The sequence below is a fragment of the Electrona antarctica genome, assembly GCF_951216825.1.
Source record: "Electrona antarctica genome assembly, chromosome: 15".
NCBI lineage: Eukaryota > Metazoa > Chordata > Actinopteri > Myctophiformes > Myctophidae > Electrona > Electrona antarctica.
In genome coordinates this window covers 5,705,587-5,732,370 of record NC_136796.1, presented here as the reverse complement: position 1 = coordinate 5,732,370, position 26,784 = coordinate 5,705,587, and the positions used below count along the sequence as shown (strand labels likewise).

General features: G+C 44.4%; 1 protein-coding gene across 1 annotated transcript in view; it reads right to left on the bottom strand.

Moving 5' to 3' along the window:
- gabbr2 (gamma-aminobutyric acid (GABA) B receptor, 2) overlaps positions 1-26,784 on the bottom strand; it is a gene marked incomplete at both ends in the record, with an annotated part of 420,874 nt that overhangs the window by 10,149 nt on the left and 383,941 nt on the right. Inside the window, 4 exon segments of the mRNA XM_079522984.1 lie at positions 7,117-7,249; positions 10,445-10,630; positions 11,664-11,888; positions 20,305-20,415. Coding sequence (XP_079379110.1) covers positions 7,117-7,249; positions 10,445-10,630; positions 11,664-11,888; positions 20,305-20,415 — 655 coding nt within the window.

Here is a 26,784-nt window from a genome sequence, read left to right as displayed (position 1 = left end):
AGTACAACAGTATCAGACCGTGGTTGTACTGGTCAGCTCCCAGTACAACAGTGTCAGACTGTGGTTGTACTGGTCAGCTCCCAGTACAACAGTGTCAGACTGTGGTTGTACTGGTCAGCTCCCAGTACAACATTATCAGACTGTGGTTGTACTGGTCAGCTCCCAGTACAACAGTATCAGACTGTGGTTGTACTGGTCAGCTCCCAGTACAACAGTATCAGACTGTGGTTGTACTGGTCAGCTCCCAGTACAACAGTATCAGACTGTGGTTGTACTGGTCAGCTCCCAGTACAACAGTATCAAACTGTGGTCGTACTGGTCAGCTCCCAGTACAACAGTATCAGACTGTGGTCGTACTGGTCAGCTCCCAGGTTTCAATGTGCATGTCTGTCTGTGCGTTTCTATGTGCAGGGCGTTGCTGAAAATGAGATGCTCAGATACTATCCTGAGTAAAATGACCTATTATAAATACTACGTTTTCTTTTCCCAATGGAAAATACGGGGTCGTATTATAATCAGGGACTAGACTATTTGGACATTCAATGTTCTTTTTGTCACAGATGCGGGACATGAAAAGAATAACTTTTTTTGTTTCAACCATTTACTTGAATAAACGTAGTTACTTTCCACTACTGCCTGCATGGCACCAACTGAGCCGCTACACCTGTGTGCCCCCCCCCCCGCGGAGCCGAGGATAGAGAGAGTGTGAAACATGACTGTCAGTCAAGTGACAGACAGACAGCACAGCACAACACGGCTCTCACCTCTTCTGACACCATTAGATATTTAACCCATTTTGGGCGGGAACCCCTTTTGCTGTTTTAAACATTGTTATAATTTAGCTATTGAAAAATAGCAGATCTACAAGCTCGTAGCGCGCCACCGAGTGTCGCGTTACGAGCTTGTAGGTCTGCTATTGTAGGTCTGCTATTTTTGAAAAATCGTGAAAATATTTATTTCAGAAACTGGAGGATTTAGAATTTTTTTTTTAAATTTCGAGGTCAGGCCAAAATGGGTTAAAGAACACTGACAGACCACACAGTCTGCACCTGTGTGTGCGTGCGTGCGTGCGTGCGTGCGTGCGTGCGTGCGTGCGTGCGTGCGTGTGTGTGTGTGTGTGTGTGTGTGTGTGTGCGTTGCGCTGACATTACAGAGGCAGGCAGACAGTGAGTAGGCTATCACATGCGTTCGGAATCACAGAAAACATCGCTCTGGGCTTTCTTTCTCTCCAAAATGCATCCCACTTCTTTTCCATAGGTAGCTTCGTTGCGTTTTTGCTGGATTTGCATCCATTAAACACTCGCGTCTTTGCGTACTTGGTAGCCTACTTGCTATGTTCCCCCTCTACACAAAATGTCTTTGCTGAAAATAGCAGATCTACAAGATCTGCTACTGTATGTTAAAGCTAATGTTGCCCCCCAGAATAGGGATGCAAGGGTTGAAATTGTTTATGTAAAAAAAAATAGAAAAACAAAAAAAGGAAAAAGACGTTCCTATATTGCACGCCCTGTAGTAACTCAGACGACCCCCTAGGGGTCCCGGACCGCCTGTTGAAGACCCCCTAGGGGTCCCGGACCCCCTGTTGAAGACCCCTGCTCTAAACTAAAGGTCACCTGACTAAGGCCGTGTATTGTATTATGTGGACAGTATAGACATTCAGGTCCCATGTGTGCGTGAGCAGCTATGGGGCATATAAGTAATTATGCGTAAACGTGATGGCTAAATGCTGACAGAGCTCTGCTAATCAGTAGCACCTGTGAGAACAACGAGGCATTTAGCACAACACTCTCACCCAGAGTGACTTACAGACCAGAGATCACAGTCAAGTGCAGGTGCAGAGAGTGCAGAGAGTGCAGAGAGTGCTAAGCACGTGCAGAGAGTGTTAGGCCTCACTCAGACCTTTACTGCATTGCTGTATGGTTGTTGGATGAATGTTGTGTAGTGCCCAATGCATTTCCAATGGAAGTCACATGGTTTGTAATCCACATTTTGGACTACAAGCTGTTGTATGGCTTTCGGCTGTGTTTCGACTGTGCCCCTCCCCCTCATACAACACAAATGTTGTGTCAAACCATGTGACTCCCATTGGAAATGCATTGGGGCGGCCATGACACTACACAACATTCATCCAACAAGCATACAGCAATGCATTAAAGGTCTGAGTGAGGCCTTAGAGAGGCAGGGGCTGAAATCCCCTAAGAGGGCACTTTTGGCCCAAAAATAGCGAAAATAGTAGATCTACAAGCTCTCAACGCGTCGCGCTGCGACACGTTGAGAGCTTGTAGATCGGCTATTTTCGGGGGGAAACCCTGCACTCTTTGTCTACTGGAGATGCTGGTGTACGGCATAGATTTCGAAACACATTAGTTCAAGTATGGAATGGAAAGGAGAGGAAAGGAGGGCATTTCTTTCACCGTAGTAAATTGCATTCGTGGTCTGGAGAGGGCAGATGTTTTACAGACGGGTGATTTCTTTCTACAAACGCTTTAAGACATAGACCCGCCCTTGGTGACGCCCCGCGTGGCCCGCCTGCCTCTGATTGGCCGCGGACCCTTTTGGCTAGCTATGCTGCTGCTGTCAGAAGAGGGAGAAGGGAGAAGCTTAGCCATAGTAATATTAAAACGCCAACATTTATCTGTCGCCGCATGACTTAAGTGTGCTCACTTAAGTAAGTGTTTCTTCGTCTGCATCTCAAGAAAAGCAGTGCAATCAAAGCACACACACTACAGAAAATCATATCATGAGCACACTTACATAAACACACACTTTTGCCTACACATGCACACAGGACGTAAACGTAAGCCATAGTTCACCGTCATGTCATGATTATGATTATGTCATGCGGCGACAGATAAATGTTGGCGTTTTAATATTATTATCGCTAAATCGCTTTTCGTTCTGTGCAAACTGCAACAAAAAGAAGTGTTCACGAGACAATTACAGTTACAAGGCTTACCTTTTATCGGGGACGGAGACAGATAAATGTTGGCGTTTTAATATTATTATCGCTAAATCGCTAACGTTTTAATATTATTATGGCTAAGCTTCTCCCTTCTCCCTCTTCTGACAGCAGCAGCATAGCTAGCCAAAAGGGTTCGCAGCCAATCAGAGGCAGGCGGGCCTCTGATTGGAGTATTTACATATCACTGGAGTATTTACAATGTTCAATACTTTTACTTCTACTCCACTACATCTCAAGAGACAAATATTGTACTACACTACAATTATTTAAAAACGTTATTTCAGTAATACTACTTTGTAGATTTGGATAATTATTATTAATACAAAACATATACCACTTCAGCCCTATATACATTTCAGCCATTTGAAAATAGCCGATCTGCTATTTCCAAAAGAGTTCTTAGACATTTTACACATTCTGCATAATGAGTATATACTTTCTACTTTTGGTACTTTAAGTACATTTTGATACCAATACTTTTGTACTTTCATTCAAGTACATTTTGAATTCCGGACTTTTACTATATGTGTAGGAGCCAAAATATACATTTTGTTTGTTGATTATATTTATTGTTTTGTTTTTCCCACGCTTGGTTTTTGATGTTCCACTTCCCTTACCTGGTTGATGAGCTCCTGCTGTGTGTCTGCTAATCAATTTACTCATGTCAGCTGTGTGTCTGGGCAGTGGCATTCAGTGAGAGAATGGGGGTGAGCTCTAGGCTCAATATTTTCTGTTAAAATGGTAAATGGTGCATTTATATAGCACCTTTATCCAAGGCGCTTTACATAGATTGTGCATTACATTCACCCATTCACACACACATTCACACACCGATGGCGGCGGAAGCCATGCAAGGTACCAATCAGCACATCGGGAGCAATTTGGGGTTCAGTGTCTTGCCCAAGGACACTTCGACATGTAGACAGGAGGAGCTGGGATTCGAACCGCCGACCCATGGATCATTGGACGACCTGCTCTACCTCTTGAGCCACAGTCGCCCCTCTGTTGACCGTTCTACGTTTAATCGTTTATCTACGTTTACCTACGTTTTCATTTATCAACATTTTCAGTACAGTTTTGGACCTTGTTACTTTCTTAATAAATCACCTTAACTACAATAGAGGTTTTCTGGATTTGATTGAAACGCGTCATACAGTTCCTGCCGACAGCTCAGCCTCGTAGCACTACTTCTATGATTCGATGGGAAGAAGTAGTCGCTACAACATTATATAGTATATCTGCAATGCAGTACTTTTCCCTGACATAAAATGCGAGTAGGCTACTTTTATCCAAGAGGTTAACCGATTCCATATACCGCCACTAGAGGCAGTATATCGTGCGGCCAGTGCCAGTGAAATGCGTGAAATTGTGTCCACAGTGTGGGACAGTGAGTTTTCGACTGTGCGGTGTAAGAACAGACTATAATAACGTTCCCAAAACTTGGATTTGAGCAGAGAAAGGAGTAATAAGCGTGCTGCGTGGCCGCGCGTGCATCGGATCTGTGTGGTGGCTGTCTAACATGTGAGTAAACGCAAAAAAACATATTTTTAATTACCGGATTAAATGATATTAAAGAAAGACGTGATTTCACGTCCTGGCACAGGCGGGGGGAGGAGAATAGAACGGAATCCCACGTTCCTGGCCTTTATTGGGCCAGGAGCATGGCATGGGCATCTAGTCCATGGACTCTAGTCAGCAGACTGAAATGGTCAGGTGAGTAGAGAGAGAGTGCAAAGAATAAGTGGGACCGGAAGCCCAACCTGCCAGGGCCTTCACTCTGGCAGCCTCCCTCCCTCTCTGGCTCTGGCACGCCAGGCAAATGTCTGATTTATACTCTGCTGTGCGCGGGCGTAACGCGCTGCAAATAGCCCCAGCTGCTGCCGCGAGCTCACCACGCATCACGCCCGCCGATCTACAAGCTCACAGCGCGTCTCATCCGCGACACGCCGCGAGCTTGTCGATCGGCTATATTTCCGGGGGCGGGAGCACCTATAGCTGCGCTGAAACCAAGCATGACTCAATACGCTCAACGCGTCCAAATGTTCACGGAGAGAAATATCTTGCCTCTGTCTTCCGATTGTCTTTTTACCATGAATTCATAGAAATGCTCAAGTAAAGTGGAGATTCAAACAAAATGTACCGAAGTACAGTACTCAAGTGAACTTCATTACTGCCCACCACTGATGATGATGATGATGATGATGATGATGATGATGATGATGAGGAGGATTGGCGAGCAGGAGCGAGTTGAGGCCCGCGGGACGAGGCCACATGCACGCCTAACGTCATCGCCCTCACAGAGAGACGATTTAATGACACCACGATTATATCTTTACACGGTCTGTTGGATTGAGGTTACGTGATCGTGATCCTATTTCCGTCTTTGTGCATCGGGTGATGCCTCTCTCTCTCTCTCTCTCTCTCTCTCTCTCTCTCTCTCTCTCTCAGAGAGAAGCTTGCCGAGCGGATATAAAACATAGTGCAGGCCAGGGCCACAGCAGCGGTCGTACCCCCTCATGAATTAAATTATCGTTCCAAAAAAATTCTTGTCTTTTATATGGCTTGTAAAAAATTTTGAACGGGGCCGCGGCCAGTATGGCATTTGGCCTGCGCGCTCGGGATAACAAATGAGGCCTGACCTTTTTTACAAGGCCCGACCTGACTTCGGAGGGGGGAGAGCGAGGGGGGTAATGGGGGTATGATCCTTTGGTGGATCATTTGCCAATAAGAAAAGCTTGGCACCGTGTTCTCTCTCTCTGCTCGCTTGGTCTTGTCTCTTCCCTTCAGGACCAGAGTCTGAACGGCTGTGACAGCCAGCACTGCTGCAGCAGCACACCAGTGCATGGTCCTCGTCATGCTGGCTTGTGGTGGACATTTTTGTCCATTCTTTTTTGCCACGGACATACACAATGTGTGGACAATGATATCATCCCGAAACACACAAAGAGCTGGCCCTGAATGACCATAACAGGTCTGTACAAATGGAACCAAATGGACACATACAGGTCCATTTTGGTTCCATTGGTACACCCTCAGAGTTAAGGGGGTACATCTTTTGAAAACCACTAGTACTAGTTGGACTCCTAATATGCCATATAGTTTCGTAGTAAATAAGTGTCATACATATTCTGAAGAAAACCTAGAGACTGACATTCCGTAATTACGTCACCAAATGATGATCGAAATAAGAACATTATAATGTCGTCTAAAACAGAAAATCTAAAAGACAGACAAGACCAAGTCTTTGCAACGGACACAATGATGAGCTCTGGAGGAGCACACGATGGGACGTGTCATGTTACATAACCCCAAGTCTATCGCCGTACAAGGGAGAGAGGGAGGAGCCCTCTCATTAGCATTACCATGATACATACATACTCGCTGTTTGAATGTTTTTCTATACAGTATCTAATATGCTTCATAGATAATATGCTGTTCCTGCTTTTGTGCGTGCGTGCGTGCGTGCGTGCGTGCGTGCGTGCGTGCGTGCGTGCGTGCGTGCGTGCGTGCGTGCGTGCGTGCGTGCGTGCGTGCGTGCGTGCGTGCGTGCGTGCGTGCGTGCGTGCGTGCGTGCGTGCGTGCGTGCCTGCATGCCCGCACAGAAAAGGTGAAGGAAGACTGTAGAGAAATTCACTTAACGGTTGTCAGCACACTGCCACAACCATCGTCTCTCACAGATATATATTACGAGGAACTTCTGGGAAGATTCAGACACGATCCATTCCCCACTCGCAGAATTACTATATTTTTTTGTGGCGTGTTTTATGTCTTTATTATTACCTTGCTGTACTTTCCGACCGTGTGCAGCCGACAGAACTCGTTAAAGTACGGCGGCAATATATCCAGCCTCTCACCTACGGCGTCAGGGACATTGAGTATGCCGAGGATGTTGTTGGCGTCGGGGTAGTGGTTCTGCTTGTAAAATCAGACCTGTCTGAACTGTGTGTGTGCGTGTGTGTGTGTGTGTGTGTGTGTGTGTGTGTGTGTGTGTGTGTGTGTGTGTGTGTGTGTGTGTGTGTGTGTGTGTGTGTTTTAGGCTGCGCAACAGTGACGGTGGTGAAATGTTTTATTTCCGTGGACCCAGCCATGCAGCCAGGGACACACATAGCTGTATACATTGGAGTGGCGGCACCACTCAAAGATCTCTCACGTACCTTTGGCGTCTGTGGTGAAGTTGCGTATGCTGAGGATGTTGTTGGCGTCGGGGTAGTGGTTCTGCTTGATGTAGGGCGTCTTCTCCGGAGTGTCCTGGAGCTGCATGGTCACCTCCTCCAGCTCCTTGTCCAACTGCACAAACACAACAGCAACAACGCACAACGTTTCAATCAGCAAACATGTACGTCATGTGCCGATTGAGAACTTGTCCTGCCATTGACAGTTCAGTAGATTGTCAGTGCATTGTCAGAAACAGAACATCGTTAGCGAGGCTAATACGTGAATAAAACCTGCAGGGAAAAGATGCATTTTTAGAAAACCTTCAGGAAAAGATCAGGAAAGTGTGACGATTGTATGACGTGCAATTCATCTAGTTGTCCTCATCTGTAGCGTTGTATCAGCAACATGCACCGCTGAGGAAGGCTTGACAGTGGCGTGCACAGACATTTTGAGGGCAGGTGCTCAAGTAAAAAAAGGGCACCTTGTGCGGTACGTGGAACCGCCGGCTGCCTTAACCCATGATCTTCTAAATCATGACAGTTGGTTCTCAAACTTTTTCATGTCAAGGACCCCCAAAATGATATGCATTCAGCCTCCGGACCCCCAACTGAAAATATGTTGTTTCAGGGACCCCCCCCCCAGAATCACAGATTTGTTTTCACCCATGTGAAAGCATATATTCAAAGATTTGCGCCACATTTTCAAGATTTTTCAAAAATAGCAAATCTATACAAGCTCGGTGCCTAAAAAAAAGAACTTTCAAAAGGGCACATTTCTGTCCAGAGGGCAAAAGAGCAGGTGCTCTATAGCACCACCTAGTGTCTATCTGTGCACGCCCCTGAGGCTTGACCTTCATTAGGAAGGCCTTACCGGAACATCAGGTATAGATTTGTACGGTCCTGTACGGTCCTGTCCTGTCTTATTTTCCCCCCACGTTGCTTCATTATGTGTTTGAAATGATGTGCAAATAAACTAAAGTAGACTAAACTAAAAACTAAACTGATTATGAATACAAGGACAGTTTGTGCTGGAATTCTCTTATGGAGATTAATCATATTGTTGGTGTTTTATGTTGCACTTCAAGTGGCTGAGGGGAAACGCTATTTCATATTCTGTATGTGTAGGTACATAGGGAACGGAATTTCATATTCTTTATGTATAAGTACAGAGGGAAATTGACAAATTAAGTGATTCTGATTCTGAACTGCTTGAACCCTAGCATCAGTATTCTGGGAATAACATTAGGCACAAAAAAGAAGAAAAATGTGCCGCTCGTGGAAAGCAGCCAAATTATCATTATTGGCATTATAAGCATTATAATCAGCATTATTTATACAATAGATTTTGTTTGCACTATTGTTGTTTCTTTGCCTGCATCAACAGAATATGTCAATGTGACATTAAAGTAAAGTTTTACTGATTATTGTCTGTTGTTAATTTATTCTTTAATGTTTTATCCTTCAGTGTGCAAGGCTGAATATGAGCCAGGAGCTGCTGTGGGCATAATCGAAAAATATTGATCTGGACGAAGATTAATTTGCAAGGACGAAAAGTAGAAAGCTCATGCATGTGCATTTAATTAATTCATTTTAATAAACAAAAATTATGGAAAACTGGAAATACTCCAGTAAAGTAATACAATACCCCAAGTACAGTACAGTACTTGAGTAAATGTTCTTGATTACTTTACGCCACTGGTGTTTGGGGTTACAGTGTTCTGCCAATAATGTAAATGACTGCAGTTACATAAGGATCCTGATGCCGCTCCTAATTTAAAACACATTTCATGCTCTTCTAGTCTCTCTTACTAAAATGTCTGTCAGCCAAAAAAATCCCGTCTTTGTAAATGAACGGCCAAAATTGATCATCCTGCAGCGTCACACAAAAGCATTAAAAGCGATCCGCAGAGCTTGTAGGTCTGCTACTTTTGAATTTGAAAACAGTTTTGTCCATAATGATGAGGTTTCCACCTGACAGACAGTGTAGAATGGACCCCTCCCAGTGGCCCTGCTGGCTCTCCCCCAAATGAACCCCTCCCAGTGGCCCTGCTGGCTCTCCCCCAAATGAACCCCTCCGAGTGGCCCTGCTGACGCTCCCCCAATTCAAAAGCCTCCATTTTCTCAGCAGACTTGATACAAAATGTATCAAAATGTGTGCATTTATCATTCTCAAAAAGGGATACCGTTACCGCTAACCATTGCCTTATTCTCAAAGACACAGACGTGCAGAGATAATTAGAGTGAAATGTTCGGCGGCTAAATTATTTTGACATTTCTAGCCAGATGTGGAGGAATATCTAATTTGAAATTAAAGCTAGTATACAGTACAGTACATTTTAGATTAAATACTGTACATGGATTTCTACACAGAGGGGCAACATTTCTTATTTCCACATTAATGCTGCATTCAAGATCAGGAGAGTTTGTAAAAAGGAACCTATTTTGAATGCAGCCTTCAGGTACGGCATGGACATGGGGCATTTGCATATCTTTCATGCTCTTAAACGCTGCCTGGAGAGAGGACACTTTTTGTAGACGGGTAAAAGGGCAAGGGGCTTGAGCCCCCTTTGATGTCTATGTGTGCACACGCCTGCCCCAAAGACATTTCTTATCCTGTTCAAACTGAATTTGGCCTGAGTGGCAAAGAAGAAGAGCTGCAACTCATCACCACCATGAGATCTGGGAGAAATCCTTTGGAATTGCATTTGAATTCTCCCCTAATTTTATTCAATGCCGGTTCGATGGTAGGACATAGTGTGTCAGCTTCAATTAAGTGTCATGTGGTCACCTCCGTTATCATCATGTAACTCTCAGTAAGTGTCATGTGGTCACCTCCGTTATCATCATGTAACTCTCACTAAGTGTTGTGTTGTCACCCCTGTTATCCTCATGTAACTCTCATTAAGTGTCATGTGGTCAGCTCCGTTATCCTCATGTAACTATCAGTAAGTGTCGTGTGGTCAGACCTCCGCTATCCTCATGTAAATCTCAGTGTCACCCCTGTTATCCTCATGTAACTCTCATTAAGTGTCATGTGGTCACCTCCGTTATCCTCATGTAACTATCAGTAAGTGTCGTGTGGTCAGACCTCCGCTATCCTCATGTAACTCTCAGTGTCACCCCTGTTATCCTCATGTAACTCTCAGTAAGTGTCGTGTTGTCACCTCCATTATCCTCATGTAACTCTCAGTAAGTGTCGTGTGGTCACCCCTGTTATCCTCATGTAACTCTCAGTAAGTGTCGTGTGGTCACCTCCGTTATCATCATGTAACTCTCAGTGTCACCTCCATTATCCTCATGTAACTCTCAGTAAGTGTCATGTTGTCACCTCCGTTATCCTCATGCGCAGCCGGTGGTTGTCGGTCTGCAGGCCGTCCAGGCGGGAGGTGTTGGCCTGGTTGACGGAGGTGACGGAGGTGGAGGTCTTGGAGTCCTCCTTCTTCTGGTTCTTCGCGGTGAAATTCAGCCTGCGGTTCTGGGTGGCCGCGTCCGGGTTGGTCCTCATGGTGATGAACTGTCGGTGGAGGAGGAAAGGAGGAGAGTAAATGGCACTGTTACCTCTCGCAACTTTCAAATGCTTCCGTCATACAGTCTGGAGAACGGACAGTCTGGAAACGGCCTGGCCAATCAGCAGCAGCTTCTAGCAGCTTCTAGCAGCAGCTTCTAGCTTCTAGCGGCTGCTGATTGGCCAGGCCGTTTTGTGGCCGGGCATCAAGTCTGCCTGAGAGTTCCCAGATGGGAGCAGGAGGGGGGAACCCAGTGTACTCTCTGCTGCCCCATCTGGCGGAGTCAGGTTAGCTCTTTCCATGAGTAAGCGATAAAGCGGAAGTGAAACCTCCTCCCCACTTCCGTTTCGTCTTTACAGTGGCGCAAATTGTATCCTAATATAAATAGAAACCATCAAAACCACCATAGCATATATAGCGTGCTGCTTAGCAGAAATTAGAAATACACAAAATAAAATGTAAAGATATTTTAAAATATATGAATATGTGAACGGAAACGGCAGCTTCCTTACTCGGATTTCGGGAGCTGTAGTAGTAGTTCCAGATTATAGCATTCGAAGATTGTCTAATAGTTGTCTGGCTACGCGAGACTATACTGACTGGGAGACCCACTGTACCTTGGGAACAAAGACTATACTGACTGGGAGACCCACTGTACCTTGGGAACAAAGACTATACTGACTGGGAGACCCACTGTACCTTGGGAACAAAGACTATACTGACTGGGAGACCCACTGTACCTTGGGAACAAAGACTATACTGACTGGGAGACCCACTGTACCTTGGGAACAAAGACCTAATAGAGACTATACTGACTGGGAGACCCACTGTACCTTGGGAACAAAGACCTAATAGAGACTATACTGACTGGGAGACCCACTGTACCTTGGGAACAAAGACCTAATAGAGACTATACTGACTGGGAGACCCACTGTACCTTGGGAACAAAGACCTAATAGAGACTATACTGACTGGGAGACCCACTGTACCTTGGGAACAAAGACCTAATAGAGACTATACTGACTGGGAGACCCACTGTACCTTGGGAACGAAGACCAGGCAGAGGGTGATGGTGCTGCAGAAGATGATGACCAGCGCCACGATGCAGAACTGCACGTTGGGCTGGTCCCGCGTCAGGAAGGAGACGGCGGCGCCGATGATGCACATGATGCCCACGTTGTACACGCTCATGCCGATGTACTTGCTGTCGTTGAGCGCCGGGATGCTCACGTTACGCGTCTCCCACGCCAGGAAGCAGCCGAACAGCTGTGGGGGGGAGAGAGAGAGAGAGAGAGAGAGAGAGACAACTTAAAACTTAAAAGTTGGGTAGTATTTTGCATTTAGTTACTGTCCAACAGTGTTGATTTCATCGATGAAAACTATGATGAAAAATGTTTGTCGACATATTTTCACAGACAAAGTCTAAATATAATGACAATTTCGTCAACAAATTAAAAACTAGGCTAAAATGTTAGGGAAGGACTACTGAAGATTAAGCGATCCAGTAGAACTAAAAGACAAGTCTTATGTTTGGTTGGTTACGCTCTCGGGTGTAGCACTCTGAAAAAAGCAGATCTACAAGCTCACAGCATGTCACACTGCCGGATGTTGTGAGCTTGTAGTTCGGCTATTTTCAGCATGCATGCCATCAAGGCCCGCCAAAATAACATTTAATCAGTCAACAGTGATGCTATACTTAATGTTTTGCTTCTGTTTTTTACTTTTTTTTGTTTGTATTTGATTCCGTGTTTTATTAGTATAGTGTTTATTAGTATAGTGTTTTATTAATATAGTGTTTATTAGTATAGTGTTTAATTAGTATAGTGTTTATTAGTATAGTGTTTAATTAGTATAGTGTTTTATTAGTATAGTGTTTATTAGTATAGTGTTTTATTAGTATAGTGTTTATTAGTATAGTGTTTTATTAGTATAGCGTTTATCAGTATAGTGTTTATTAGTATAGTGTTGTATTAGTATAGTGTTTATTAGTATAGTGTTTTATTAGTATAGTGTTTATTAGTATAGTGTTTTATTAGTATAGCGTTTATCAGTATAGTGTTTATTAGTGTAGTGTTTATTAGTATAGTGTTTATTAGTAGTGTTTTATTAGTATAGTGTTAGTATAGTGTTAGTATAGTGTTTTATTAGTATAGTGTTTATTAGTAGTATAGTGTTTATTAGTATAGTGTTTATTAGTATAGTGTTTATTAGTATAGTGTTTATTATTGTAGTGTTTATTAGTATAGTGTTTATTAGTATAGTGTTTATTAGTATAGTGTTTATTAGTATAGTGTTTTATTAGTATAGTGTTTTATTAGTATAGTGTTTATTAGTGTAGTGTTTATTAGTATAGTGTTTATTAGTAGTGTTTTATTAGTATAGTGTTTTATTAGTATAGTGTTTATTAGTATAGTGTTTATTAGTATAGTGTTTATTAGTATAGTGTTTATTAGTGTAGTGTTTATTAGTATAGTGTTTATTAGTATAGTGTTTATTAGTGTAGTGTTTATTAGTATAGTGTTTATTAGTATAGTGTTTATTAGTGTAGTGTTTATTAGTATAGTGTTTATTAGTATAGTGTTAAACGAGTGAAATTGGAAGCGATGACACTAAGAAATGAGCTGGAACACTATATACAATGTAAGCTGATCAAAATGAAAATGTATCTCCTGTTTATTTAAAGAGCTCGTTTAGGACCCTCAGGACAGGAGAGACCCTGCATGTTATTGAACAAACACTCTATGGCAGTGATTACTATCCGAAACTAGAGCTTGAACATTTTAACCAAACCCCCAAACCAAAAAACATCACTTACACTACCTTTAAAGAGCTCTTTAACCAAACCCCCAAACCAAAAAAACATCACTTACACTACCTTTAAAACCATTGTTTTTGTTTAGTTCTGTCTTTTTTTTGGCAGGACTAAATGTACAAGAGAAGAGAGGGGGAAAACAAAGCAACCCAGTTGGAAGCGTGGGCTGTCGGGCTGACAACAACAGGGCCTGGAGAACAGATTGTTTTCTGATCAGATCAGCCTGAGAAGCTGAGGATTCAACCACTAAAGCCCCAAAGGGCCAAGTAACCCGGCGCTGGAATTAAAGCTCATTTCCTGGTTCTGTTCAAGGACTGTCTAAAGAGGACGAGACGCGAAGACCGTACGGGCGACGCCATGTTGCTTATGGTGCTCCATGGAAGGAAAGAAACATGCGCAATGGGCTATATGCAGCCAACACTTCCGCGTTCAGCTTCCTTGGTCTCAACTGCGCATGTTTCTTTCCTTCCATGGAGCACCAGGGCATTCACTTCTAGTCATTTTTACTAGTTGACTAGTTGCCTAGTTTACTAGTCGACTAGTCGACTAGTTGTTAAACCACCTTTTATGTTTTTTTTTAAAATAATATTTGTACATTTAAAAACTGTGTACATTGGTGACTATAACTATAATCTACCTGATATTGAGGCCTACAAAATCGGTACTAGTCGACTAGTACCAGCAAGGTCGACTAGTGGATTTACTAGTCGACTAGTAAACTAGTCGACTAGTTGCTTAATGCCCTATGGAGCACTATAAGCAACATGGCGTCGCCCGTACGGTCTTCGCGTCTCGTCCTCTTTAGACAGTCCTTCGTTCTGTTAAAGCAGTGGTTTTCAACCAGTGGTCCTTGAGAGGGTTCCAGGTGGTCCCCAAGCAGTTAAATGATGAAGAGTTGGCAAATGGACCCTTTGGTTTCACGTTTCAACACTTAATTTGGTTGGCAGGTCCATTTAGTTTCATTTTATGCTCTCAAGAGCAAAAATTATTGTTGAACACCTGTGTGGAATGGTTGGCCGACTGCACAAGGATCCATGAAGTAGACACAGGATCTGGTATTTTATTTAGCAGCCAATATATTACAGTGAAAACCTGGCGACAAAATACAAAAATAAATGATAAGACTGCATGGCCAAAACAACGTTCTAAAATTAGGAAAACGAAATGAACGCTTCTAGGTATACACATCACAAAAAGAAACAAATCAGGAACTCTGCAGGTTACAGGCTAAACCAGACTAGTACATCTTTCTAAATGGGCCTAATTGGGTTAGGAAATTAAATGTGCAACACTGTTGAATAAGTGCCACTTTGAATCCAGCTGGTGGTGACGTCCATTAGTCATTTGATTGAACTGTGTGGTGTGTATGTATGCAAGTTCCTTGATACTGTTTATAGGTTTAGGGCTTTAGGGCTGTCCCGTGACAACCTGCAGTACTTCATTTACAAGAAGTCTACACAATTAGAGAATGTAGAAGAATCAATGTTTGCCTGTTATCTCTCTTTACCCATTCTGGGCCTGAACCCCTTTTGGTGTTTTACCCCCTCAGGCCGGGAACCCATTTTGGGGTTCTGTACAGTATGTACAGTATTCAAAAATGTAAAAAAAATTGATGCTGCTATATGAATATTTGAAGTTTTTCAGAAAATTTAGGTCAGGATATAGAGGCGTTTTTAGAATCGGCCTCAGGCCTAAATGGGTTAATGGTACCACATCAAACAAGGCAAAATTCTTATCCAACGATAACAACATATTCTTCGTTTTTTGGTCTGCGAGGCCTTGATATAAAAAAGGTTGAAAACCTCTGTCTTAAAGCAGGGGTTCTCAACCCGTGGGTCGCGACCCCTCGGGGGGTCGCCAAATTATTGTAGGGGGTCCCCAAATTATTTTCCAATTATTTTTTTAATTCACGATTCTTCAAAAATAGCAGACCTACAAGCTCGTAGCGCGCCACTCGGTGGCGCGCTATGAGCTTGTAGATCTGCTATTTTTAAATAGCTAAATTATAACAATGCTTAAAACACCAAAAGGGGTTCCCGCCCAAAATGGTTTAAGGTTATTGTAGCAGTCAATTTATATTGGGGGTCGGGAGGGGGCGGGGCGGGGGTCCCGAGACGTTGCCAAATCATTTTCGGGGGTCCCCGGCCAAAAACGTTGAGAACCCCTGTCTTAAAGCATGCAGTTCATGCTATTAATACCTATCACCTTTAATGCATTACAATTTGTCATGGGAGATTAATCTGCAAACACATCGGTATCGACCGATTCTAGTTTTTTTTTGATCAATCGGCATCGACCGATTAATTAATCGGTTCGATTGTCTTTACAGATAAACAAGCCCAAAGTAACAGCTTGAACAGATCTACAAGCTCACAATATAAGGTATTAAAGTTAAATCTGACTTGTCTAAGCCTGCAGTGCAGATACCCTGTTACATGTATTTTTCAGAATGGACAAAATTATATATTGTTTCAATACAGAATCAATGAGATCATATCGACATCGGTGATATCGGATATCGGCCATAACAGCAATTAATTATATCGAATATCGGCCAAAATGTCTCATCTCATCCTTAAAGGACCACTTCACCACTTTTCAACTTCTCTTCCTATAATTGGTCCTAACTAATGTTCATGATAAAATACCAAAACAATTTCCTACTCAGTCTGTGTCTCATAGAAAGGCTGTGGGCAGTTCAGAAACCCATCCACCAGTGACATCATCGATGGTGAATCCAAGCTAATAGAAACGGCAGGCTTTCTTTTCCTGAAAAGTTGCAATGCAAAAGTTGAAGCCATCATTCTCACGATAATACAAATCTAAATATATTTTAAAACAAATCTTGTTTAAAAAAAAATCTGCCTAATGATGATGTCACTGGTGGACGGGTGTCCGAACTGCCCAAAGCCCTCCTATGAGACACAGACTGAGTAGGGAAAAATGGTGGTGTTTTATCATGAACATTAGTGAGGACCAATTATATGAAGAGATGTTGAAAAGTGGTGAAGTGGTCCTTTAATTACAATACATGTTTTAATTTATACAATACATGTTTTAGGGCTGTAGCTTTACAGTTAACGGGGGGGAAATAACCAAAACGCTGTCCCTAAGTCCTATACTGTACATACATAGGGCTTAAGTGCTTAATCCATTTCGACCTGAGGACGATTCTACAAATTAATTCTCAATCCTGACAGTTTTCTTGAAAAACCTGTTTCTATATGTCAGTCATTCTCAACCTTTTTCATGCCAAGGACCCCCAGAATTATCTGTATTTGGCCACCGACCCCCATCTGAAAATGTTGCTCCAGGGACCTCCCATATAAGCAAAGATTTGAGTTAAAAACGTTCACTCTGAAAGAATATATATTCAAGGATTTCTGTCACATTTTCACGATTTTTCCAAAAATAGCAGACCTACAAGCTCGTAGCGCGGCACTCGGTGCCGTGCTACGAGCTTGCAGATCTCCTATTTTTCAATAGCTAAAGCAGAACATAATGCTTGAAACACCAAAAGGGGGTTCCCGCCCGAAACGGCTTAACAAGAAGAGAGTGTCCCGGGTGTCACAGGAGAAGGTATGAGGCTAAAATGACCCAAATACAGTTACAGCAGAGAGAGTGCAGCTGCCTCCCACTGTCCCATAAAAGCTTTATTCAGTCAGAGAGATGCTTGCGTCTTGGACCATTAGTCACTTCAGAGCGGCTGCTGAATAATTGATGTACAGTGAGGGCCACGGAGTATGAAAGGTGGGCCGGGCCGCCTCGCCTGGCTGTCTGCCTGCCTGGCTGTCTGCCTGCCTGGCTGTCTGCCTGCCTGCTTATCCCCCAGTCTGAATGACAGGATGAGACCGTCTGGATTCTGACATTTCATTTTTTTTTTTTTTAGTCATACTTTAGTCATCCTAAATGCTTTAGTTTTAGTCGACTGAATAACATAAGATTTTAGTCGTCCTTGATGGCGTCATAATGCCCGATTTCGCACTTATGGTTGCATGCTGAAAATAGCCCCATCTTGTAGATCTGATATTTTTCATTTTTCATGAACTCTGAGAGTGTCCAAATGGAACCAAATGGACCCTTATGGGTCCAATTGGTTCCATTTTTACATTCTCAGAGAAATTAAATGATTACTATATTTACCCAGGGTATCTGGGCTAAGCTCAAGAACTTGTTTCCAGCCAGGCCCTGCTCATAGAACATTTCATCGTAGTGGTTCAATGCCTTGTTCAAGGGCACTTCAGCGGTGGTAATTTTAACGTGTCGGACCGCTGATTCGAACTGGCGACCTTCCGGTATCAAGACCGCTCTGCAATCCGTTCGGCCACCGCTGCTTGTGGTCGTCCTTGAAATTAAATCGTTTGAGAACAACAGTATTGTAAACTGTAGACATGTACGTAGTTCCGGAAAACGGTTCCAAGCGGGATTGAATCGGTTCCTGGAATGGATCCACGGTTCCTGGAATGGATCCACGGTTCCAGGAATGGATCAACGGTTCCTGGGATGGATCCACAGTTCCTGGAATGGATCCACGGTTCCTGGAATGGATCCACGGTTCCAGGAATGGATCAACGGTTCCTGGGATGGATCCACGGTTCCAGATCCCAACCCCAGCCGTGACCCACAGGGACTAGGGCTGTCCCCGACTAAGGATTTGTATAGTCGAAATTAATATGAATACATTTGCTGTTAGTCGACTGATAGTCGACTGAACACCCCCCCCCCCCCCCCCATGCCTGTTTTTGCAGCGCCGTTCGCTACGCGTTGAGAGCTTGTAGATCCGTCTATTTTTGCAGCGCAGCTGCGTAGCTGCGCAGCCAGGGTAACAAAATAAAAAATAAGTTACAGGTGGAGATGAAGTGAAGTTGGAACGGACAAGCAGCTGCAAGCCCAGCTAACATCACAACCACTGGCTGGTGACAGTGTTGTTAGCCGCAGCAACATGTAGCCTGCCCTGGTAACTTCTCCTCCTCCCCGGAGAACTCTTGCCTCCCCGCACCGTCGCTGATCCACAAGCTCTCAAGGCATCGCGTCCTGCCTGTTTTTGCAGCGCCGTTCGCTACGCGTTGAGAGCTTGTAGATCTGTCTATTTTTGCAGCGCTGGTGTCGGGGTTCGTTCACGTTGTCAATAAAAAAATAACCTAGATTACAGGCGGAGATGAAGTTCAATCAGTGGGTTGAATCAGTAGCTACGCGCTAAGCTAACGATCCCCGACCCTACACTAACACTAGCAGCCTGTTTTTTATTTTCCCCCCGACTTCACGGGTGGCGCATTGGGATTGTGATGAGACACGAGACAGCAGTGTGCATTCTGTTGTGACTGTATATTATTAAACTGCATGGGTCGGGACTCCGGAGCATAAACAACATGTAGGCTACAGTACAGTAGCCTCCCTCGGCTCGGTCCCTCCCAGCCTTTACTCTGGCTGCCAGAGTGTTCCCCGATGCTGCGGTGCGGGGACTGGGAGCATACCATTATAACGGAGGGGGGGTTTTCCACCCGGCCCAAAAGAAAAAAATCGTCCCGACTGTTTTTTTTTTTTTTTTTTGTGAACATCGACTGAGAGGTTGTCAGTCGACTGAGACCCGTTCCGATCGATTAGTCGACTATTCAACTAATCGAGGTCAGCCCTAACAGGGACACAGCGCCCTCTAGCGGCAGTGATGTCAGACTGTGGTGCTGAATGCATGGGGAGTTGCTTTTGTTCCACAGTTTGCGAGCCTGGGATGTGTGGAGCCTTTGCAGACTAAACCCTTGTGGGCGCACAGCACTTTGATTTCACTCTCCCTCTCTCTCCCTTTCTCTCTCTCTATCTCTCTCTCTCTAGGCCGTTCTTTGACTTTATGTTGCGCTCCGCTGTTCTAGTTCTGTCTTCTCTCTCCCTCTCCCCCTCTCTCTCCCTCTCTCTCTCTCTCTCTCCACCCCCACAGAGCCATAAGTGAAGTGAGGTCTGCATAATTTACATTGAGTTCTAGTTTACTGGGAGATACAAAAACAGATTGAAAAATGGGGCCAAAAATAAAAGGGGAAGTTTTTTTTGATGAAGTGTCAGTGTCGTCTCTGAGCTCCGATTAATGGACCCTTCGCTAAGCCCCACCCCAAAAGCGATTGTCCAATGCCGATCCAAATAGTTTAGTGGCCTTTGCTGAGCTGGCAAGCTTCCGTCATGCACCTGATAGCCTCAATGATATTTTGCATGGCTGTGTTGTTGAACACATGCAAACGGCGACTGTGGCGACTGTGGCTCAGGAGGTAGAGCAGGTCGTCCAATGATCCATGGGTCGGCGGTTCGAATCCCGGCTCCTCCTGTCTACATGTCGAAGTGTCCTTGGGCAAGACACTGAACCCCAAATTGCTCCCGATGTGCTGGTTGGTACCTTGCAACTTGCATGGCTTCCGCCACAATCTGTGTGTGAATGGGTGAATGTAATGCACAATCTATGTAAAGCACCTTGGATAAAGGCGCTATATAAATGCACCATTTACCATTTTACCATTTACCAAACGCTTTAACATCGGGAAAGTTGTAATCACCGTAGTGATTACATGAAAACTCGGACGTTTGATTGAGTTGGACACCGTTTCTCCTTCTAACATTTCCTCGTATTTCTAGTTTATTGAAATAATGTCATGCATATTTTTCCAGTGCATATAGCCTATACTGCAGGCCTTTTCTGTTGATTTAGAAGACATTTTAATGCTCTTGCTACTGAAATGACCGATTATATTCATTTAACATGCATCTCAAAGGGTGAGAACCAAGGTCTGGCAGAGTGGAGTGACTGCATGGGGCTTATTAGAGGAGGGGTCACTGAGTGGCCTTACATGACTGAAACACGCACACACACACACACTCTCTCCCTCTCACCATGAGCAGGCCCTTGTAGGCGTAGACGATTCCCAGCCAAATGGTCATGTGGGTGTTCTCGCAGTGTTCCAGGAACGGACGGATGGCGATGTCTCGCCCCTGCGGGTCCGCCTGCCAACACGCACACACACACACGCACGCACACACACACACACACGCACACACGCACACGCACACGCACACGCACACGCACACACACACACACACACACACACACAAACAGAGAAAGAGAGAGAGAAGAGAGTTCAGTACAGACGACGACACACAAACTACATTTTGAAAAACAGGATGGAGTGAATGTGCCCAAATGCTGTCAAAGAGAGAACTGGCCATTGGCCATATGCAGGCCACAGTCATCTTGCCATTACGTTAACGACATGGTGGTAACTAGCTGCAATTTGCCATTGACAGCCCATACATCCCATACATCCATTGACAGCCCATACATCCATTGACAGCCCATACATCCATTGACAGCCCATACATCCCATTGACAGCCCATACATCCCATTGACAGCCCATACATCCATTGACAGCCCATACATCCATTGACAGCCCATACATCCATTGACAGCCCATACATCCATTGACAGCCCATACATCCATTGACAGCCCATACATCCATTGACAGCCCATACATCCATTGACAGCCCATACATCCATTGACAGCCCATACATCCATTGACAGCCCATATATCCATTGACAGCCCATACATCCATTGACAGCCCATATATCCATTGACAGCCCATACATCCATTGACAGCCCATACATCCATTGACAGCCCATACATCCATTGACAGCCCATATATCCATTGACAGCCCATACATCCAAACATAAAAGTCCCATCTGATTCCATTAAACGACTTCAAAACATCGCAGCTGTATACAAAAAGCTTGAATTATCCTCTTTCTGCAAAGTGTTTGTTTCATAAGAATCCACTGTAGAGACATGTTATGAGCTATACTTTCCGTCAAGAAATTCCTTGCAGGTGATACTGTTTGAGTTTGGAAGTGCTCGTTGTGTATCACTCAGCGGCCCTCCCGTACCACCCACATAATGCAGGAGGCAGCAGGATGTTGCTTTACTGACAAAACGAGCGCTTCCAAACTCCAATGACAAGATGGCCGCCGTCTGCATAGTCAATGGTTCAACTAAACCAAGATGGCAGCCGTCTGCATAGTCAATGGTTCAACTAAACCAAGGGTGCCCAGACTTTTTTGACTTGAGAGCTACTTTCAAAATGACCAGAGCAACAAGATCTACCCACCAAAAAAATATGATCTCATATATATGATGTCATGTGATCTACCTGCACAGCCTTTGTGATCTACTGGTAGATCACGATCTACCTTTTGGGCACCCACCCCTGATATTCTAAACTCTCAAGGAAAGATTCTGTTGCCCCCCCCTTTTTTTTACAGACGGGTTCCCAGATTGTGGTTCAACAGACTGTATGTCGGAAACCTTAAATATTTCAAACTTTTGTTTTTTTTTCACAAGAGAGTCGCACAAAAGTGGTGAAAATAGAAGATGTGTGAGCTGGTACACTATTGCCTTTTTTTCTTTTAAAATAATAATAAAGGGAATATTTTGGACATACAAGCTTTCCACATTGGCAGCGACGATATTTACTATTGCAAAAGAAAATAAGTAAAAAAAAGAAAAAGAATCCCTTCCCGTGGTACAATGCGCACGTCAGGCAAAGCCCATGACACGCGCGCACACTCACACACACACGCACACGCACACACACACACGCACACACAGTAGTTCATAAAGCCAGCTATTATCCCTGTTCATTCATCCTCACCGTTTAAGCAGTGCAACCATGCAGGGGTGCACACTTAGTCCTATAATAATTGCTTCTATATATTATCCATACTGTACATTCACACAGAATATTATCCACATACTGTACACACACAGAACACACAGACAGAACGACTGAAATAGAACGACCACAGCAATATTATTACAACAGCAAACAGCGAATCAATTTACTGGGTTGTGTTGCTCCTAGCCTCGGAAACCCAGATGTTTTTATTTCCAGGGAGAGAAAAAAAAAAGTCTGAGGCCGAGTCCACTTCAATTCGGCATACAGTAGCGCAAACGTCGCTCACTCTCTGCTGATTTATGGTCATCTGCACCTTTGTTAAATTGCCGCACACACACTCCTCTCTCTCTGTCGCTCTAATTAATTAGTATCATGTCCTGCAGCTGCGTGTAGTTTCTCCCAGCGGATCCTGCCGCTAGCTGCCTATGCCATAGAAAGCATAGGTCAGTTCCAGTCTATGTTGCTCCTGGCTGAAGGGTGTGGCGATTAATGTGTTAAGACTTAATTTGCCTACGACGTTCACTCACTGCCTGCACTTGAATTTCGGACCAGCGTTCTTTGTTTGTGGGTTTTTACCATACCATACCACCTTTATTTATATAGCACATTTAAATAACAGCAACGTTGTACCAAAGTGCTTTACAGTAAAACATTAAAAACACAACTTAATTTAAAAAATCACACCCGTGTGAACTGAGTGGTGCAACTCCCCTCTCCCCCTGCCTCTCTCTCTCTCTCTGTAATTAGCACTAGGCAACAGTGCAACACTATCTCTCTCTCTCTGTTTCTGGCACAACAGCGCCACTTTTGCCCCTACTGGTACTCATAGCCACACACATAGGTTAACACGGACATTGCTGTTCCTTGGAGTGGTTGCACCACTCAAAAACAAACAACATACACAGTGTCACATTAAACATCAGAAAACAACTCATACTATGCTTGGAAATGCCAAAGAATAAAAGGTAAGTCTTGAGACGTGATTTAAAACACCTGAAGAGTGTGGGGCTTGTCTTATGTGCAGAGGCAGCTCATTCCAGAGCTTGGGAGCTGCCACTGCTAAAGCCCGGTTCCCTCTGAGCTTCAGCCTGGTTCTAGGCACCACCAGGAGAAGCTGGTCAGAGGACCTAAGGGTCCGTGTGTGAACATAGGGCTTTAGCAGTTCAGAGAGATAAATGGGTGCCAAACCATTTAAACACTTAAAAAAGAAAAAAAAGAGCGAGACTTTGAAATCAATCCTGTATCGCACAGGAAGCCAGTGGAGGGATACTGTAGCCCAGGGGTTCTCAACGTTTTTGGCCGGGAACCCCCAGAAATGCTTTGGCAATGTCTCGGGACCCCCGCCCCGCCCCCTCCCGACCCCCAATATAAATTGACTGCTACAATAACCTTAACCCATTTTGGGCGGGAACCCCTTTTGGTGTTTTAAGCATTATGTTATAATTTAGCTATTGAAAAATAGCAGATCTACAAGCTCATAGCGCGCCACCGAGTGGCGCGCTACGAGCTTGTAGGTCTGCTATTTTAGAAAAATCGTGAAAATAAAATTAAAATCTTTTTTTTTTTTTTTTTTTGGAAAATAATTTGGGGACCCCCTAAAATAATTTGGCGACCCCCCGAGGGGTCGCGACACACGGGTTGAGAACCCCTGCTGTAGCCTACAGTTTTTATATATATTTTCTTTTTACCGTGATCAGATGTTATAATATCCAATAACGAGTGGTAGAGGTGGAAACTCCAAAACAGAAGTAGCTCAGAGAAGGTGTGCTGGGCCATATAGGCTTATTTTTGCAGAAGCCCCTGTTCATGGAACAAACACATGCCATGTCATTGTTCACCTGTACTACTCATTATTGCGAGCTTGTCGATTAACCGGCCATTTTCCGCAAAAGTTTTCCCACAAGAAAATACACTAGTGTAGAGCCCTGAGGGTTTAAATAATAATCTTCGGTCGATTGGGTGATAGGCTATATTGAAAAAAAGTCAAACAAATGATTTAAAAAAAGCATTTGGATTAGTCAATGTCAAGGTCTTAAATCCATTCTTAGCTGCTAATGAAACTTGTTCATTAACTTTAATTTAATGAGCGAGCTTCCCCTCATTCTATCTCTCTGTGTCTGTCTGTCTGTCTGTCTGTCTGTCGACACAGAGGTGACTTACAGTCCAAATTAAAACCTGGGGGCAGATATCAGTGCCATGACAATGAGTCTCTCTCTCTCTCTCTCTCTCTCTCTCTCTCTCTCTCTCTCTCTCTCTCTCTCTCTCTCTCTCTCTCTCTCTCTCTCTCTCTCTCTCTCTCTCTCTCTCTCTCTCTCTCGCAATGCTCAGTGTGTGCGTGCGTGCGTGCGTGCGCATATGGACCCCATATGCGCACTGTATTAAATATGGGTGAGAAGAAGTTCATGGACACATTAGAGGATCGTAAAATGTGACTAAAACTAAATGAAGTTTCATTCCAAAGACTATATGACTAAACTAAAATAGAAATTTGCTGCCAAAAACAACACTGGTCAAGGCATCCACTTTGAGAAGCTCTGCATTAGACAGACTAAACCTCTGGCCTTTGCAGCTTTATACATTTAGACAGACAGACAACCCCATGAGATTACATTCAAACGGCCAACGGGGCAATTCACGGCTCGCTTACTAGTCCTTACCCGTTCTGAATATATGAACAGCAAATGATGTTCAGTGTGGTGTTGCGTGTGTTCACGTTAACATGCCCCTGTGCCACGCAACCCCCACATTGGCCGCGATGCTTCCCCAAAGAAGAAGTTATGTCGACTTACGCAAGAGTAGCTAGTAGTATCAGGGTCCGAGTTGTTTTCCCCGTGTGGGTCTGTTACGCGGAAAAGTGTGTCCCAGTATTAATCTGTGTCCGTCCCAACATGCATTTCACTGGTGACCCGGAAGCCGTCCCAACATGCATTTCACTGGTGACCCGGAAGTGGACAGACAGACAGACAGCGATCGCTAAATTATTAGATAGATAGTAGACGATGACGCTTGCCTAGAAGCTTGATGCGTTACGTCAGGGACGGATTTCTAAACAAATTTGTTCGACGCAAAATGCTGTGTTCAAGTTCAGGAGACTTCCGGAAAAAAGCAATTCTCCTGAATGCTGCCTTCCGGCATGGCATGGAAAGGAGAGGGAGGGCATTTGCATTTCTCTCACCATAGTAACGCCCAGCACCCGTTTATTAGCTGGTGGGTGCTCAACACAGAGAGAGAGAGAGAGAGAGAGAGAGAGAGAGACAGAGAGAGAGAGAGAGACAGAGAGAGAGAGAGAGAGAGAGAGAGAGAGAGAGAGAGAGAGAGAGAGAGAGAGAGAGAGAGAGAGAGAGAGAGAGAGAGAGGTTCTTCTCTCCGTGGGCGTCATGGTTTTCTCAGTAGGTGCTCAGTCTCCCACGGGACCGGCGCCTGCTGGGACGATCACAGCCTTCCTTGTTTAGTACTTTTTGAAGCCCTATTTCTGTCTCCTCCCTCCCGCCCCTTCCTCCTCCTCCTCCTCATCCCCCCTCTCTCTCTCTCTCTCTCTCTGTTCCACGTTCAGAAGCGTCATACTGTCACACACACTCCAGGAGGCAGGCCCCCCCCCCCCCCCATGGTCCGCTCTCAAAACAGAAACACATTAAAGTGTAAAAAGGTGACAGTATATATAGCAGCTGCGCCAGCACCGCGATGCGAGGGGGGTGGAGGAGGGGTGGGGGAGGGGTGGGGGGGTGGAGGAGGGGCGGGGAACCACCAGCCAGTAGTATTGCAGTATTGATACTTTTACTTGAAGGACCACTTCACCACTTCATATAATTGGTCCTCACTAAACACGTAAACCATTTTTTTCTACTCAGTCTGTGTCTCATTGGAGGGCTGTGGGCAGTTCAGAAACCGCAGTGACATCATCCTTTTTTTTTTTTAAAGATTCATTATTTTTTATTGAGATTTGTATTATCGTGAGAAACGATGGCTTCCATTATCGCATTTCAGGAACAGAAAGCCTGCAGTTTCCATTAGCTTGGATTCCCCATCGATGATGTCACTGGTGGACGGGGTTTCTGAACTGCCCACAGCCCTCCTATGAGACACAGACCGAGAAAAAATGGTGGCATTTTATCATGAACATTAGTGAGGACCAATACATGAAGGTAGGTTGAAAAGTGGTAAAGTTGTCCTTGAAATAAAACAAACCCCCAAAAAAAGTATTTTTTCCATCACTGGGCATACAGGAACATAATACTGTATTCTGCCTATAGCTGCATGCAATTCAACCATTCATTCAGGTGTTCATTCAGGTGTGTGTGTGCGTGTGCGTGTACGTGCGCCTGCGTGCGTGCGTACGTGTCTGTGTCTGTATGTGTGTGTGTGTGTGTGTGTGTGTGTGTGCACGTGCACGTGCTGCGCGCGTGCACGTGCGTTCATGCTCGTGCACACGTGTGTGTTGCACGTCAAAATGGGAACGGCATCCCATTCATCACTGCCTGCCTTCCCCTCTGGCTCTCAGGGCAGGAACCTATATATACCAACCAGGCAATGCACAAGCGCCAGGCGCTCGTTTAGCTCTAATTAGGGCTCCAAGCTTCGTGTGTTACGCAACGTCATGACTGCACAGCCAGCCAGTGGTGGGATAAAAGTACTCGTTTGTTTT